This window comes from Hevea brasiliensis, chromosome 10, assembly GCF_030052815.1.
Source record: "Hevea brasiliensis isolate MT/VB/25A 57/8 chromosome 10, ASM3005281v1, whole genome shotgun sequence".
Classification (NCBI taxonomy): Eukaryota; Viridiplantae; Streptophyta; class Magnoliopsida; order Malpighiales; family Euphorbiaceae; genus Hevea; species Hevea brasiliensis.
This window is the reverse complement of record NC_079502.1, coordinates 13,212,918-13,231,779: the sequence shown is the minus strand read 5'-3', so window position 1 is coordinate 13,231,779 and position 18,862 is coordinate 13,212,918. Positions and strand designations below refer to the sequence as shown.

Genomic DNA, 18,862 nt, shown 5'->3' with positions numbered 1-18,862 from the left:
CTTTTATAGTATTGTTAATTGTATATTTAAATTTCAGCAAGTTTAAAAATAATAATATAACTAAATTACGGTCATTAGCGATAATTTTTTACTTTATATTGATTATTAATCTTTTTTTGTTGTTGTTAATAATCTTTTACAATCACTTTGTATGGTCATCAATCATAGTTAACAACCATTTTCATCATTATTAATATTTAACATTCATTTCTTTACTTCATTAGTAGTTGTTTATGACTACTTTTCACTATCATTAGTAGTTTTTAACAAGCATCGTTTGCTCTTGTTGATAGTTTGTAACAACTATTTCCTTTTTGTCGTTATTCACTATTGTTACTATTTTTCAAAGACTAATTTTTTTGATCAACAATAATTTTTGTCGATGACATCAAAGGTCATTATATTGCAAAATAATAGTCTTTTAATTCAAATTTAATGACCATTTTCTCTTTTGTTAATAACATTGACAAAGGCTAAAATAGTTAATACTATAAATTTAATGACCGAATAGTATGTTCTCAATACTAGTATTAATATCGAGTTTTGTAAAGTCTAGCTTAGACTTTTTAATGACGGACCCTATAACAACAACTTAACAATCAACTATTATATTCATTAAATATTATTAGCGATCACTATTTAACTTTTAGCGAGGATTTTTCCTCTCATTAAAGACTAGTTTTCTTGTATATGTGTGGATGACCCAACGGTACCTAATGAGAAATTAAATGAAAAAAAAGGAAAAGAAAAGGCATATATGCATTGAGCTTATTTATGAAAAGTAAAGGACAAGGATGTCAGGAAAGGCAATACAATGTCTTTGACATACGGGTACCAGGGATTTTATAATTCACCTCATGTAAGTCATGGCTTCTAGGTTCTTGGTATCCATGTGTATGAAAGCTAAAAGGAAGTCTTAAGAAGCTCTTTAAATGGGTAGGGTTAATTGATCATAAAATATGATTATGAGATGGGGAACCTTTGGTGACATCACTACCAAATCATTTGCATTGAGAAAACCAAATCTGATTGTTGAATTTCGTGTGCTTGATTATAATGGTATTATTAGTCATTTCAGGAATCTATTTTTAGCTTAAAACATTCAACATTTCCAAATGCAATAACAAAAAAAATAAGGCTAAAAAAAGGGGAAATTTTGACTAGTATTCGGTTAAATTTGGCAATTGCTAGCCTTATAAAAGCAACGTGGGGAAAGATATATCTACTCAACTTTGAAAAAACTTTATACGAGACAAAAATAGGACGAAACCAACAAAAAAAATGGATAGCAAAACAATTTTCTCAAAAATATATCTACTTTTCTTATATGTTTCTATTGTTCAAGCTCAACCTACTGTTTTTGATATAACAAAATTTGGAGCAGTAGCTGATGGCAAAGCAGATACAAGTCAGGTATGACCATGTACTTTTTCCATGTGAACATTTACTTTATCTTTGATTTCCTAATGTTAGCTAAAATTTTTCCTTTTCCTTTCTCTCTCTCAGGCTATATTGAGTGCTTGGAAAGAGGCTTGCGCAGCAACAGGATCTAGCAAAATTTTGATTCCAACAGGGACATTCTTGTCAGGTGTAGTGAGTGTCGCAGGTCCTTGCAAGGGAGGAATAGAGATTGAAGTTCAAGGAACGTTGCAGGCCCCACCAGACTTGCAAGGGGAAGGTTGGTTTAATTTTGATCATGTTGATGAATTCACTATATCTGGAAAAGGAACTTTTGATGGTCAAGGTGAAAGTGCATGGAAAGCAAATAATTGTGCCAAAGATCCAAAGTGCAAGCCAATGCCTATGGTAATCTCTTTTTAGTATGATGTTAAAAAATTTCGCTACTTTACATTGGCCACGACTTGCAATGGCTCTAACAAAATTTTTCTAATACGCTTTTTGTTGATTTGACAATTTTCATTAGAATTTTAGGTTTAATTTCATTAAGAAAGGCCTAGTCCGTGATGTGACCTCTCTCAATAGCAAGAATTTTCACGTCAATGTCTTGGGATGCGAAGACTTTACATTCCAAAGCTTTATAATTACCGCACCTGAAACTAGCATTAACACAGATGGAATTCATATTGGACGATCAAAGGGGGTGAATATTATTGATACAAAAATAGGTACAGGTGATGATTGTATCTCTATTGGTGATGGAACCCAAAATCTAAAAGTTTCAAAAGTTACATGTGGACCTGGTCATGGCATCAGCATAGGAAGCCTGGGTAGGTATGAAAATGAAGAACCCGTTTCTGGAATCACCGTTACAGGTTGCACCCTTACCAATACAATGAATGGTGTCAGAATTAAATCTTGGCCAGCACAATTTGGTGGCAGTGCATCTGATATCCATTTTGAGGATATTACTATGGAAAATGTCTCGAATCCTATCCTTATAGATCAAAATTATTGCCCATATGGGCAATGCAATGATAAGGTACTAACCATTAAAGAAAAAAAATCTCATAGTATTGGATAATGGTAATTTATATTTCTCTATTTGACTATGATTGATATGTTTTTTTAGGGGCCATCAAAAGTCAAGATTAGTGGCGTTAGCATTAAAAATATAAAGGGAACTTCTGCAAGTGCTCTTTCCGTTAAACTTGATTGTAGTAGTGGATTCCCATGCGAAAATGTGGAACTTGCTGACATCGACTTAGCATATAGTGGTGCTGAAGGACCAGCAAAATCTGAATGCACTAATGTTAAGCCAACAATTACAGGGAAGCTAAATCCAGCAGGCTGTCAATGAATAACAGTAGCACATGCAACAATATATTTTATTAGTTATCATTTCTATAGAGAGGAAAGTAAAATTGCATTTTCATGTGCAACATGTTACTACAAATAAGTGGTGACTAATGACAATAAATTTTGTTGGTTTTTGTTTAATTCTATCTTATTTTAATTTTTCATTTAGTGTCTAACAGTAACAAAAGGCTCTAAGCTTGTATCCATTTTTTTTTTAATTTTGCCAAAATAATTTAGCATATGCAATTTTACTCAACATTGCACTACTTTTGTGATTTTTTGCGTTGATCAAAATTAACAATAAAAATAGTACTTTATTATCATGAAATCCCTTATTCTTTTAGATTGTGTGCTTTAAAGTCTTTGGAAGGAATATATTTGATATATATATTTTATAAAATTAGTTACATCAATAAAAATTTTTGCTTTAGGTTTTAAGTAAATTAAGCTCAACCAATAATTTTAAAATCCCTTTTTCTATGTTTACAGACTTTTTAATTAGTCCAAGTCCTGAGTTCTTTTTGCGGGTCAGCCTAGCACTAAGACTTTGGTCAGCATATATACCCATGCTGATAATAAGCTTAACATAGTAAAACCATCAAAAGACCTATTAGGTGGCCCATTTCAAAGATAATAAATGATTAGAGTCAGGCCATGAATCGGGCATCCTAATGAAGGATAGAACTCACCCAACTTAAAACCAAATTTAAAGTCACAAATGGAGAGCTCAACTCGCCCTCAGTACATAAGACAATAATAAAATCCATAATGAGGGAGCTTAGCTCATCCTTACAATCTATAACTCAAATAATCATTATAATTATAGAGCTTAGCTTAACTTTGTACAATGTTTGGGAGATATAAATATGTAATTAATTTTCTTATAGCATAGAAATTAAATTACCATAGTTATTGTGAAGTTCTAGAAATGAAATAAAAATATTTTTAATACAAAAATAGCATAAACAATCATATGAGTATGAATGTAGGGTAATCTCACAATAAAAATGCTCGTTGTAACACCCTCCCGGCAACAACTCCGTACATTCTGCTGTTCCGGTGACCAGTGTCGGTCCGGACAGCTAGAATGTCCGGAAAAATATTTAAACTAAAGTGAGGGACCATAATTAACTCAAATATTAATAAGAAAAATTTGGTAAAAATTTTAGAAATAAAATACAACCAAGTTAAACGAGCCGGTGCCCTAGCGATGGGTAACCAGAGGGAAGTTGCGGTTCTCGCAACGAGGAGCCCTAGACCCGGGGAAAAATTCATAAAATAATTTTTGGGACTCCAGAGAAGGGTCATTGAGGTTCCCATGGCATTAGAATGCCAAGAAAATACCTAGAAAAATTTTTCAATCGGTAAAGACAATTTTGACCCGTTAAGCCAAACGGAGGGCATTTTGGTCATTTCGCCTTCAGAGGTGATTTTTGACCGACTTGTCCAGTTGAGTAAATAATTATTATGATCTAAAATATGAATAAACATTACTAGAAATTAAATTGGAAATGAGTAGTGGAGAAAAGAAAAGAAAAATGAAATAAAAAGCAAATTATGACATATGATGATGTCATTTAATAAGCTACCACCAATCACATTTAAACAAACATTCAATTAACAAATAAAAAGAGATAAATATGGCCAAAAAATTTAAAGAAAGCAGCAGCCTTCTTCTTCCCCAAAATCAGCCGCACCATAGCCAAGGGAAAACCTCCATTTCTTTTCTTCATTCAAGCTTGAAAAGCTCCCTCACCTTAACTCAAAACCCTTAAGTCCCCTCATCAAAATTGATCACTCAACCTTGCAAAACCTTTTGGCAGCTAAGAAGAAGAAAGAAAGTGAAGTTTGAGTTGGGAAAAATCTGCCCTATTCAAGGTTAGTGCATTAGATACTTAAAACTCTTTATTTTTATGATTTGTAACTTGAATTGAGTAAGAATTGTAACTAAAATGAACAAGAATTATGTGTATATATACTATGAATTTTCGGCAGCCCTTGTGAAGGAATTATTCTGATTGTTTTGATGGACTTAGAGTGAACTATAGCTTATGTTTAAAGTGTATACATATACATATACAAAGAATGAAAGAGTTGAATAAGGAATTTGTGAAAACTCATATGGGAATTAGGGTTTTGAGAAGTGAAAAATTGACTTGGCTTAGGAAATTGTTAGAGAACATTTTAATGGTCAATTAGTGACCATTTTAGGTAAGTTGACCACAATTTGGACTGAAAAATAGTATAGCAAAGTGAATGTGTAAGCTGCCCTAGGACAGCAGCAGGGTGACTGAAATTTCAGTCCACTTGGACTACCATAACGTGGGCTGTGTTGGTCCAATTGGTGTTTGGCCAATTGGAAATGAAACTAGGCTTATAATGGCACATTTTTGCTGAAGAAACCATGCCCAAAAGACCAAAGCAAGAGGACCAAAAGTTGGCCCCAATCCGGACACCCTGCAACTGATTCTGCAGAATGACCAAATGAACAGTAACTGTTCATTTGGCCATAACTCACTGTAGATTTGGTCAATTGACCTGAACTTTTTACAGCAACAAGTTAATACATAGACAAACAACTTTCATGAAGAAACCTACCCCAAATTATGGCCAGAACCAATTCAAAAATGCAATCACAGTCACTGTTCATGTTACTATAGATATGGTCAATTCTGCAGATTAGCAATCTGGCCAGCTGTGGTTTTTGAGCCATATCTGGAGCTACAAAACTCCAAATGGAGTGATTCAAAAAAGGAAATTCAACTAGACAAAATAAGGAACAACTTTCATGTTTGTCATTTCTTCAAATTCCCACTGCAACAGTGCTTAATGGAACAGTAAACTTATGCTACAAAAGCTGAAATTTTCTACCCTCTTGGTTTTAAGTTAGAAATAGTAATGGTGACCAATTCTAACAAGTTTTAAACATGAAATGTGGTATGTTGGGAGTGCCAAAGTCAATGTACATATTTTCTATCCAAAAGTCAACATTTTTGTTGACCAATGAGGTGAATAGTAACACCAAAACATGAAATTCACAAATTGAAGAATTTAAAAGTTTCAAATGCCCTAGTATACCTAACAAGATTGGTTTGGATAGTTTGGCATGCCAATAGGGTTCAGTTAGCAGTACTGCACATGGCAATATGCCATTTCGTGATTTTATGGCTTTTAGCCATTCTGACCTTGCATTGAGACTTGGCCTTGTGCCTGATATTGTTTACAGCTTATTAGCTGTTCTGTTGCACACCGGGAGATGCATATGTGACCGATGGTGTGACGGCCCGAGGTACTTGATACCCAGTGCCAGTTTACCCGTTATCCAGTCCAGTTGTCTAGTGTAGGTTACTTGGGGCAACCAAATGAATAAAAGTGAACAAAGTTAATGAAATGATGGATATACCAATACCAAACAAATAAATCATACACATTCTATACATATTTATTTTGTGCTATTTTCCTTTATTATATTATTGCACCACTAAGCATTATTTCTTAGCGCGTTGCTTTTGCCATGCGTAGGTACTGGAGATACAGATCGTGAGCCCAGTAGACCGCAGACTAGGTGAGTTCATCCTGCGTGTCACCTCACTACCTGCAGTGCATTGGTAGGGCACTAGGTGTCATTTTGTCATTTTGTAACTAAATTTTTATTTTCTCATATGTATTTGGATTTATGTAATGTATTTTGAGGTTCATGTAAATAATAAAGATTTATGGTTATGTATGGAAGTAAATTTGAGTATTTAATTGTTGTTTATATATGAGAACCCTGAGAAATGATGATTGAGAACTGAAACTGAAAAAAAAAATTGTTGAGATTTTGATATTGAGATTCTGTTGATGAATTGAAGTTGGGATTGTTTGGAAATTATTTGGAAGTGTTTTTAACAGGTTCCGAAGAACTGTTTTCTCCATTTTTAGCCAGTACTCCGCCGGATTTTCTTTAAAATTTTCGGAACCTCAAATAAATAATACTTTTGATAAATGGCTAAAATAAATTATATTTCATAATTTATATTCACAAGCATGATATAAATTAATTAAGGTATATTAGAATGTGCCGGTACACCGTGTGGCATTACTTACTCGGGTATACTGTACACGGGTAAGGGGTGTCACACTCTTCATGTCACTTAGAAAAATGTTGGAATAAGAGTTAGCAATCAGAGAGTTTAGATATTGATTATGGTTATAATTTTTACAACTATCGAGGACTAATGTAGTCCTAATATGAAAGTGCACAAATAGCACTGACTAAACAAAACACCATGTATTCACATAACAAGATAATTTGGAGTCATAAATGCATTTTCCATAGTCATCACATATGTAAATATTCTAACAACCAAATCAAAATCAATTATTATTCACACCATTTATTGTTCACATTTTGTAACTTACATTGTAACTACATTTATAATATATTTGGCTTGATGATTGATCCTATCATTCAGTAAATCAAATTTATTTAACTTTAACTAGTGTGGAACTTGCTTACATCGACATAGCATATGGTGGTGCTGAAGGACCTGCAAAATCTGAATGCTCTAATGTTAAGCCAACAATTACAGGGAAGCTGAATCCAGCCAGTTGTCAATGAATAAAAGTAGCATATGCAATAATATATTTTATTAGTTATTATTTATATAGAGGAAAGTAAAATCACATTTTCATGTGCAACATGTTACTATAAATAAGTGATGACTAATGACAATAAATTTTGTTGGTTTTTGTACAATTCTATTTTATTTTCATTTTTCATTTAATGTATAACAATAATAAAAGGCCTAACCTCGTATGCATTTTTTTTTTTTAATTTTGTCAAAATAATTTAGCATACGCAATTTTACTCAACATTGCCCTATTGCTATGATTTCTTTTTTTTTTTTTGGTGTTGATCAAAATTAACAATTAAAATAGTACTTTATTGTCATAAAATCCCTTATTCTTTTGGATTTTGTATTCTAAAGAATTTGGATAGCGTGGATTTGACATATATATTTTATGAAATAAGTTGCATCAATCAAATTTTTACTTTTAGGTTTTAAGCAAATTAAGCTCGACAAATAATTTTAAAACTCTTTTTTTATTTTTTTTATGTTTACATGCTTTTTAAGTGGTCCAAGTCCTGACTTCTTCTTGCTGGTCAGATTGACACTAGAACTTGGGTCAGCATAAGACCATGCCCCCATAATAAGCTTAATGTAATGAAACCAACAAAAGGCCTATTAGGTGGCCCATTTTAAATATAATAAATGAATAGAGTCGGGCCAAAAATTGGGCATCCCAACGAAGGATAAAACTCACCTGACTTACAACGAAATTTAAACTCATAAATAGGGAGCTTAACTCGCCCTTAGTAAAAAAGATGAATATAAAATTGATACAGAGAGAGCTTAGCTCATCCTCACAATCTATAACTCAAATAATCATTATAATTATAAAGCTTAGCTCACCCTCGTACAATGTCTAAGAGATATAAATGTGTAATTAATTTTCTTATAAGCTTAGAAATTAAATTACTATTGTTATTATGAAGTTTTAGAAATGAAACAAAAATATTTTTGATATAGAAACAGCTTAAATAGTCATATGAGCATGAATGCAGGTTAATCTCACAATAAGAATGATCATCATGTCAGTTAGAAAAATATTAGAATAAGAGTTAATAATTAGAGAGTTTAGATATTGATTATCATTATAATTTTTACAACTACCAAGGACTAATGTAGTCTTAAGATGCAAATGCACATATGGCACCAAACAAACAAAACACCATATTTTCACATAACAAGATAATTTGGAGCCATACATGTGTTTGCCATAGTCATAACATATGTCATTTATTGTAAACTTTTGATGTCATTTAAAACATGTATTCTATGTGTAGAAATTTTTTTTTATATATATCTTATTTCTATAGAGACCCGGACAGAGCCTTCCCTGTTTTATTAGCATCTGGCGGGTTCCACTGATCACCTGTTAACATGTCCATATTCATTTTACACATTTTCATATCATATTCTCGTGTATCATATCATTTACAATTATTTATGAGATCTAAAAATGAAGTATCCTCTATTGCATTCATATAGAAATTCATAGATAATAAATTACAAGTTTTCATTTCAATCTCAAAGTTTAATTACAAGTCCAAAATGAAATACATCATGACTGGACATAATGAATCAAAATATTAGTCTATACATGGGCCCTAACAAAATACAAAAGACCGGTGAGGTGACTCTGGACAGTGGCAGATCTAGTTAGAGCTCTGTCACTGCACTACTAGTGTTGCTGCTGCGGTTGATGGGACTGATCTCTAGTACCTACGCGATGGAAAACCAACGCGCTAAGCATAACGCTTAGTGGTGCATAATTTATAATAACAATAATTTAACAATCGAAATAATATCTGTAAATCATAATTTCTGGGTCTTTTACATTTTTATTGCTCTTTGGAAGCAATTAACATTATCGGGATCTTTTATGATTACTTATTATATTTTAAGTTTTAATTAATTTTTTTTTATCAATGCCCAAGAAACCTATAACAAATTATAAAAGCTGGATGCACGGGTATATACTGGTTAGACAGCCATATATCTATCCAGTATATGTCTGTCAGGCACGAGGCCAGCTGTCGGGCACAAGACCCGCTATCAGGCTTGTAAAGCCAGAAATAAAGTAGACAGAATGGCCAGTAAGTAGGCATATAGCCTGTAGAACAATCATACCAGACATATATTGTCAGTTCATGATTTTCTCGGTAAGTAGTACAGCTATTTGTAGTACCTAATTGGTATACCAATTTATCCAAACTAAATAAATAAGTCTAGGTATATTATGGGCAATTAAATATTTTTAATTTTTTTAGCACTATTCACTGTTACTATTTTTTGGTACTGTTCATTGATACCATTAATTTCATATTAATAGGATATTAGTCCCAATTTACATATTCATATCATTTTTAATATTTAATTATCCTTATGAGTATTTTAATTATCATATATGGCATTTTTCCCATGAACCTTTCTTTAGGTTCATGTTGATGTGTTATTTTTATCTAAGAATTTGACTAGGTTATAATGTCTATTTAGTCACACTTCCTTCATAACAATTACTCCTCTATGTTTAAACTTGAATTTCAATTTTTGAATCACTGAATTTAGGGTTATAGAACTCAACTTATGTCAAAATACCATAACTAGTCCCTTTGCCTCTAAGCTGTCCAGAATTTACAATTCCTGGTTAATAAAATTTGACCAGTCATTTGATCATTTTATGGTCATTTTTAGACTTAGGTTCCTTCACAAGATATGTTCCTCTATGCCTTAGGAACTCCGAAGTACAATTTCATAATTTTTCAAGCTTGGTATAGTAAGTTATAGTCAATGTATTAACCTGGACTCTTAATCCTATAAAGGCAATAACCAAACTTTAGGGAAGTATGTTTGACCCTCCTTTTAGGGTCTTTACATTTAGAATTTAGCAAAGGTGTCTAAATCAATGTTGTAGCCCTAAGTATCATGTTTTCATATCATATTGGCACATCTCAAATGGAATTTCCTAGTGGGAGTTATGGCCAAATGAACACACGGGTATCAAATGGCATTCTGCGTTCAACTTAATATTTTCCAGATTTCAATTCCGAATTTTGGCGAATATTTTCCCTAGGATGCAATGGTTTCTAGAGCTTGGTCAAAACATAAAAATTGTTGTGCTATGTCTTATTAAACTTTTGGCACTAGTTTCACTCGATTTGCAGCTTTGGAGACCAAGTTATGGCATTTTTGCCAAAACTGGTCAAGCATACCAAAGGAACAGTATTTTAGACAATTTTTGGGTTAGCAGTTTTAGTAACCCAACTTATGCTAACAATTTAAATTGGTTAAAGCCAAAATTGGGTCAAGTGGTCCTCATGAAAAGTGTAGCCCTATGTCTAAGCTTTCCATTGATGTAATTGTAGGTCATTTGGACCAGTATAGAGAGAGTTATGACCAAATGAACATGTATTGTTCATTTGGTCATTTTCTGGGTTGGTAGTTTTAGTGACCCAACTTCTACTAACAATTTGAATTGGTTAAAGGCAAAACTGGGTCAAGTGGTCTTCATGAAAAGTGTAGTCCGTATGTCTAAGCTTTCCATTGATGAAATTTTAGGTCATTTGGACCAGTATAGAGAGAGTTATGACCTAATGAACACACTGTTCATTTGGTCATTTTCTGGGTTGGCAGTTTTAGGGACCCAATTTGTGCTAATAATTTGAATTGGTTAAAGGCAAAACTGGGTCAAGTGGTCTTCATGAGAAGTGTAGCCCTATGTCTAAGCTTTCTATTGATGCAATTGTAGGTCATTTGGACCAGTATAGAGAGAATTATGACCAAATGAATACATACTGTTCATTTGGTCATTTTCTGGGTTGGCAGTTTTAGTGACCCAACTTGTGCTAACAATTTGAATTGGTTAAAGGCAAAACTGGGTCAAGTGGTCTTCATGAAAAGTGTAGCCCTATGTCTAAGCTTTCCATTGATGTAATTGTAGGTCATTTGGACTGGTATAGAGAGAGTTATTAGCAAATGAATACGTACTGTTTATTTGGTCATTTTTCGGGTTTCAATGTTTGGTCATCCAGGTTTGGGCTGAGAATTGGTCATGATTTTGGAAAAATTTGGGCATAGTGTCTACACGAAAAATGGACTATTTTGAGTCTAGTTTCACCTTCAATTGGCCTCATACCAATTGGAGTCACATATTTTCAGTTATGAGTCAATAAACCCACTGGACTAATTGAGTCCAAACCTGCAGAAAATTGAACACTCCCAATATCTCAATTCCTTCAACTTCCTTACTTCAATTTGCATGCAATACACTTCTATAAGCCACAATCTCAACTCAATAGGTCAATTTTAACATTTACACTAAGTCCTCAAGCATTTACACGAACCCTAGTTTTCAAAGTTTTAAATTTTCACAAACACTATACAATCAAACACCCAAACATTTCAACTCATCACACAATCTCATGGAACCATTTTTCATCACTTAAAAGCAACAAACATCAAGTTCAATGGATGCCAAAAATTCAAGGGTTCTTTCCTCAAGATTTTCTTTTTGTTTTAATGATATTTATGCTTGGCTAAACATGCTTTTCATGTTTAATAAAGAGAAGAAGAGAGATTAGTGCACTAACCTTACTTGAGCTTCCCTACCTTCAAATTTCTTGCTTCCAATTGGTGTCTATAGCTTCCTTAGAGTGTGAGGAGTATTTTTTGTAAAGTGGGCTATGGGTTTTGGTGTTTAGAAGCTTGGGAAATCAAGCTTAGAAGCTTGACAACAATGGAGGAAATGAGGGAAAGAGAGAGAGAAGAAATGGAGGAAGAAGATGGAAGTGGGTGGGAGTTTGTCCTCTAGTGCCTATTTATAATTTTTTTTTTTAATTTTCCTAAGCTTTTTCTTTTCTTTTCCTTTCTTTTCTTTTCTTTTCCTTTCTTTTCTTTTCTTTTCTTTTCTCTTCTCATTTTCCTAATCTATTTCATAAATTTTAATTAATGTTAATTATTTTATTCTCTAAATTTTTTTTTATTTTGACATTTAGGTCAAAATTCACCTTTGGGGGTGAAATGGCCAAAATGCCCTTAGTAATGTATATTAGGTTATTTTTATTATTTTATACTAATTAATAAATTCTCTAAATTTTATTTTTATTTCTCAAAATTTTTCCTATATATATTATTAATTTTTTGATATTTATTTCATTAATTTATGCCTACTCATTACAGTTTAAGTGTAGTTCCAGACATCCTGACTGTCCGAACAGACATTAGTCGTCGGAGCAGTAAAATGTACGGACTACTTAAGGTGAGGGCGTTACAACACCCCCCCCCCCTTCCCTCTAGGGCCCTTTCCCTCATTTCCTCCCTTCCTAACCAACCTAACACCCCAAAATCGTAAGAGCTTTTCTAAGATCTTTTTCTTAAAAGCATGTTCACCCTCTCCTTCCTCTTTCCTTTGTTACAGGATGTCGGAGATTTGGAGGGGTGCTTTATGGAAGTAATCAAAGGTTCAAGTGAGTTCTTTTTGTTCTCCCTTTCCTATTTTACAAGTTAGAGTCATGTAACTTAAAACCTAAAGTTAGATTAGTAAATTAAAATGGAAAATGAGAATTCAAGGTTTTAGGTAATATCATTAAATCTATGGTAAACTTGTAGATCTAAGTTATTGATGTTTATCTTAATTGTTGAGTGTTTGAAGTAGTTAAATATGGTTAAAAAGGGACTAAAGCTTGGACTTGAGTTGGAATGCTTAGGAATCAAATTTGGGAACTATATGATGAATTCTAGAAGTTTTAGGTTCCATAGCTGAACTTGCACAAGTTAAGATGCCAAACTTTGTGTGAATAGTGATGGAAACAGTGGATGGTAAGTTAGGCCACTAAACTTGCCCTGCTTAAGAATTTCAAGTTTAACTAATTTTATATATAACCTAAACTAGGAACTAGGTTAACTGAATGAATTTATAATATATTTTTGGCATGCAACAATAATGTAAAATGAATTATAATAATATGAGGATATTGCACAGTACCTCCAGGAATATTATTATAATTTATGGGCACTGGATTTATGTGACTGGACTATAGAAGGAGTTAAACGCCTTAACTAGAGAATTTGACTCCTTGACCTAGCTTTGGATTCTTGTAGACCCTAGATGGGCATTGTGGTTATTATTGTGGGCCTAAGACTCCATGTTTGTTTTGTTTTATAGGGAGGATAGGTTTGGTTATAGGGGAAACAACTAGATTTTTTATTGGATAATTAAGATATTTAGGAGAACTAAGTTATGCTAATTAAGTAATTAAAGTTAATTTATGATAAGCTGTCTTATAAGTTATAGTACATTTGTATAGGTTCATCTAACAATAGTGCTAGCAAATTTAGTAAGCTCCATAACAGTTAAGGGTTAACTAGTACTATGAGTAGAACTTACTTAAACTGTTCTAATTGAATTATTGAATTTTTTTTAATAATGCCCTTTGTACATTCATGCATCATGTTAGTTAACTGATGTATTCTATTATCAATTGCAAATGTTCGTATATGCTAGTATTATATAAGTATGTATCATGAAGATGTTGCATTATAAATTGTGTTGTTTTGGTGCTTTCACTGTAAGAATTATGGCTTTTAATGACCAATTGTTAACTATAAGATTCAAATTTCCTCATTAATGATATATAAATCACAAAGAACAGTTCAATTGGTCGTAATTTTGTAAAATTTTAATACCATTATAAAATACCATTCTTGAAAAAAAAAATGTTGGTCGTCATATCTAAATTTTTTTTGTGAATTCATTTTCTCGTTTTTAAAGTTTATGAGGATAATATTATCCTTATGAATGAATTAATTTTTTTTTTTAAACTGGAGTTTTCCTCCTACGTGTTATTTACTGAACACTTGTTGATGGAAATTTGATTCATAATAACACTTAAAAACTGATTCTTAATAAATCGCTAATATCAATCCAAACACACCTAAATAGGACATATAGATAATAGTCGAGAAGACTTATTGATTGAAATTCTGTAATTAGTTAGTTGAATCCGACGAGGGAGCAATAACTATCTAAGTCTAATCAATCCATGCATTTAGTGGTATCAGAGCCACTCGTGTGTCCTCTTGGGCGATGGTGGGGCAAACCTCAATGAGGACGCTGAGTCCCAAAAGGGGGGGAGAATGGTCCCTTAGGCAAATCCCACATCGACAAAACACGGGAGAGATGCTGGGTTTATAAGTTGGTGGTTCGTAACCCCTAATGACGCGTTTTAAAACCATGAGGGCTTCGGCCCAGAGCAGACAATATCACTAGTGGGCTGGGCCGTTACATTTATGGTATCAGAGCTGCTTCGCGTGCAACCTTGAACGATGGTGGGGCAAACCTTAGCGAGGATGCTGAGTCGCATAAGGGGGGTGGATTGTAACACCCTAAGCAAATCCCACATCAATAAAACACGGGAGAGATGTTGGGTTTATAAGTTGGTGGTTCGTAACCCCTAATGACGCATTTTAAAACCGTGAGGGCTTCGGCCCAGAGCGTACAATATCACTAGTGGGCTGGGCCGTTACATGTCGTCGGCTCTAAACTCGAGAAAGCTATCCTAGACCAGTTCCCAGAAGATAAGCCACACTTTGGTGTAGGGAATTTTGGCAAAACTTGCAACTGCCAGAACGTCTTGTAAGTTCCTCATCTTTACGTCAATTTCAATCCCTCTATTATTATTATTTTTTTTTTTGCATTATTATTCTTATTGTTACTTATAGCATTATCGGATTATCGTTTTAAGGTTTTTAATTTGTGAAATGCTGACCTTTTGAATTAATTGTAACTGCACGCTTCTATTTAGGCAAGATTTAGCGCAAGATTTAATGTTTTGGGTTTCTTTATCCTGCATTTTGGGAACTGAGGCATTTGTAAAAGATAAGAAAGAAGTTAGGTCTAGAGTTAGGCTTTTATAAGTGAATATATGCAGAAAGTGTTGAACAAACCCCACTTCTCAAAATCATTTTGCCCAAGAAAAATTATCCAAAAATGATAGTAAATAGATGCTGGCAAGGATGGGAGTGTCTTGCAAGCTAAGATTTATTTTTCAGAATTTTGTGTAGAATATTGATTCTTCTCAAGATGTAGGGTGGAATTGTTTGTGTAGCTTTCTTTAAGGGGAGGGGGGGGGGGGGGCAGAGATCGGTGGGGGGGTTTGGGGTGGGTTGGGTGGGGGCTTTGATTCGGTATCTGTTAAAATTGAATTGAACTACTTAGTCTAATTAGTCAAAAAGGGAATCTTTGACCATGTGACTAATTAGTCTAAATTGATTATTATTGTTATTATTATTATTATTATTATTATTATTATTATTATTATTATTATTATTATTATTATTATTATTATCTGTTCAACTAATCCACATAGTACGAACACAATAATGAAAAATTATGAAATTATATTTTTGCTCTCTAATGCAAAGTCTAACAACTTAAAGAGCAGCAATGGTCTTGTGTTTCTTATTGATACTAGACAGAAGATCATCAAAACTGATATGACACCTACCATGCATTATTATCTCAATTCATCCCAAGGCCTCCGTAACATGACCTCTTATGAGGAGAGCTTTCAAAATCTTAGCTTCCAAATCCATGTTCATGTTTGAAATTCAGTTTGAAACTTTAAAATTTTAATAGATTCAGTTTGAATTAATTTTTTACAATAAAAACATAACCAATCAAAATGAGAATTGAGGTGTATATGATTGTTTTGGAGGTTGATGAATATTTTTTAAGTTATGTTTTATGCAAGTTAAGCGTTTGAATGGTTTGTTTGAAATTTTTGAAATGTCCAAAATTTAAACGGAACTCTAATTGATTTTTTTATTTAACATTTACACTTGAACTTAGTTAGAAATAAAATATGAATAAATTTTAAATTAAATGTGAATATTGTTTGAAGTTATTAACATACTTAAAAGTTCTTATAGTGTAATTACATTCTTATATTTTGATGCCAAAATAATTTAGCATATGTAATTTTACTCAACATTGCACTACTGTTGTGATTTTTTTGCGTTGATCAAAATTAACAATAAAATTAGTACTTTATTATCATGAAATCCCTTATTCTTTTAGATTTTGTGCTTTAAAGTCTTTGGAAGGAATAGATTTGGTGTACATATTTTATAAAATTAGTTACATCAATAAAAATTTTTGCTTTAGGTTTTAATTAAATTAAGCTCAACCAATAATTTTAAAATCCTTTTTTCTATGTTTACAGACTTTTTAATTAGTCCAAGTCCTGAGTTCTTCTTGTGGGTCAGCCTAGCACTAAGACTTTGGGCAGCATATGTACTCGTGTCGATAATAAGCTTAACATAGTGAAACCATCAAAAGACTTATTATGTAAAACCCTAGGCAAATCCCACATCGGTAAAACACGGGAGAGATGCTGGGTTTATAAGTTGGCAGTTCGTAACTCCTAGTGACGCATTTTAAAACCGTGAGGGCTTCGGCCCAGAGCAAACAATATCACTAGTGGGCCGGGCTGTTAAATTTGTGGTATCAGAGCTGGACTCCCTCTAGTACGGTGTGTGGTGCGAGGACGCACCAGGCGAAAGCTGGTGGGCTTGTCATGACCCAGGGATGGGGTTGGGACGTGCTTGTTTAACCAGCTATGCACTGGGGTGGAAACTTCGTGTCCCACATCGAAAAATGAGAAGAAAAGATTTGGGCCATATATGTGGGAGCCTTCCTCACCTGGTCAGCGCGCTTTTGGGAATGAAACCTCCCAAGGGACAAATCCCTGAGGCCCATGGGCCAAAGTGGACAATACTAACTGGAGAAGGATCGGGCTGTTATAATTTGGTATCAGAGCCGCTCTGCGTGCAACCTTGAGCGATGGTGGGGCAAACCTCAGCGAGGACGCTGAGTCCCATAAGGGGGGTGGATTGTAACACCCTAGGCAAATCCCACATTGACAAAACATGGGAGAGATGCTGGATTTATAAGTTGGTAGTTCGTAACCCCTAGTGACGCATTTTAAAACTGTGAGGGCTTCAACCCAGAGCGAACAATTTCACTAGTGGGCCGGGCCGTTACATTTGTGGTATCAGAGCCACTCCGCGTGCAACCTTTAATGATGGTGGGACAAACCTCAGCGAGGACACTGAGTCCCATAAGGGGGGCGGATTGTAACACCCTGGGCAAATCCCACATCGGCTATAACACCCTAGGCAAATCCCACATCGGCAAAACACGGGAGAGATGCTGGGTTTATAAGTTGGTGGTTCATAACCCCTAACAATGCGTTTTAAAACTGTGAAGGCTTCGACCCAGAGCGGACAATATCACTAGTGGGCTGGGCCATTACATTTGTGGTATCAGAGCTGCTCCGCGTGCAACCTTGAGCAATGGTGGGGCAAACCTCAGCGAGGATGCTGAGTCCCATAAGGGGGGTGGATTGTAACACCCTAAGCAAGTCCCACATCGGAAAAACATGGGAGAGATGCTGGGTTTATAAGTTGGTGGTTCTTAACTCCTAGTGATGCGTTTTAAAACCTTGAGGGCTTCAGTCCAGAACGGACAATATCACTAGTGGGCCGGGCCATTACATTTGACAAATGTAATGGCCCGGCCCACTAGTGATATTGTCCGCTCTGGGTAGAAGCCCTCACAGTTTTGTCCCATAGGTGAAATGGAGAACTTCCCAGGAGGTCACTTATCCTAGGATTTCTCTCAAGCGAGCATGCTTAATCTTGGAGTTCCTCCAACTCTCCAGGCCATTCCACCAAAAGGCGCCTCTAGTGATTAGTTCCCCCATTTTCTATATCATTACTTTTTGAACCAAAGACCATCTTCGTACTTTGCTGATGTGGGATTTTCCTAAGGGACCTTTCTCCCCCCTTTTGGGACTCAGCGTCCTCGCTGAGGTTTGCCCCACCATCGCCCGAGAGGACACACGAGTAGCTCTGATACCAATTGTAACGCTTAACCTTGGAGTTCTTCCTACTCTCCAGGCCATTCCACCAAAAGGCTCCTCTAGTGATTAGTTCCCCCATTTTTCATATCATTACTTTTTGAACCCAAGACCATCTTCATGCTTGTGGGATTTGCCTAAGGGACCTTTTCAAATGTAACGGCCCAGCCTACTAGTGATATTGTCTGCTCTAGGCTGAAGCATTTACGGTTTTAAAACGCGCCACTAGGGGTTACGAACCACCAACTTATAAACCCAGCATCTCTCCCGTGTTTTGCCGATATGGGATTTTCCTAGGGTGTTACAATCCACCCCCCTTATGGGACTCAGCGTCCTCGCTGAGGTTTGCCCCACCATCACTCAAGGTTGCATGCGGAGCGGCTCTGATACCACAAATGTAATGGCCCGGCCCACTAGTGATATTGTCCGCTCTGGGCTGAAGCCTTCACGGTTTTAAAACGCGTCACTAGGGGTTACGAACCACCAACTTATAAACTCAGCATCTCTCCCGTGTTTTGCCGATGTGGGATTTGCCTAGGGTGTTACATCGGTAAAACAAGGGAGAAATGCTTGGTT

At 34.7% G+C, this 18,862-nt stretch overlaps 1 protein-coding gene across 1 annotated transcript; it reads left to right on the top strand.

Moving 5' to 3' along the window:
• Nucleotides 1-1,247: 1,247 nt before the first annotated feature.
• LOC110670688 (exopolygalacturonase-like) lies at nt 1,248-2,968 on the top strand. Its single transcript, XM_021832813.2, has 4 exons — nt 1,248-1,413; nt 1,507-1,806; nt 1,925-2,440; nt 2,531-2,968. The coding sequence occupies exons 1-4, from the start codon at nt 1,282-1,284 to the stop codon at nt 2,756-2,758; spliced, it is 1,176 nt and encodes a 391-aa protein (XP_021688505.1). The 5' UTR covers nt 1,248-1,281; the 3' UTR covers nt 2,759-2,968.
• Nucleotides 2,969-18,862: the final 15,894 nt, after the last annotated feature.

Coding starts and splice junctions, on each gene's coding strand:
- LOC110670688 (XM_021832813.2), top strand. CDS start 1,282: ATGGATAGCAAAACAATTTTCTCAAAAATATATCTACTTTTCTTATAT. Junction 1,414..1,506: donor GCAAAGCAGATACAAGTCAG/GTATGACCATGT, acceptor TCTCTCTCTCAG/GCTATATTGAGTGCTTGGAA. Junction 2,441..2,530: donor ATGGGCAATGCAATGATAAG/GTACTAACCATT, acceptor ATGTTTTTTTAG/GGGCCATCAAAAGTCAAGAT.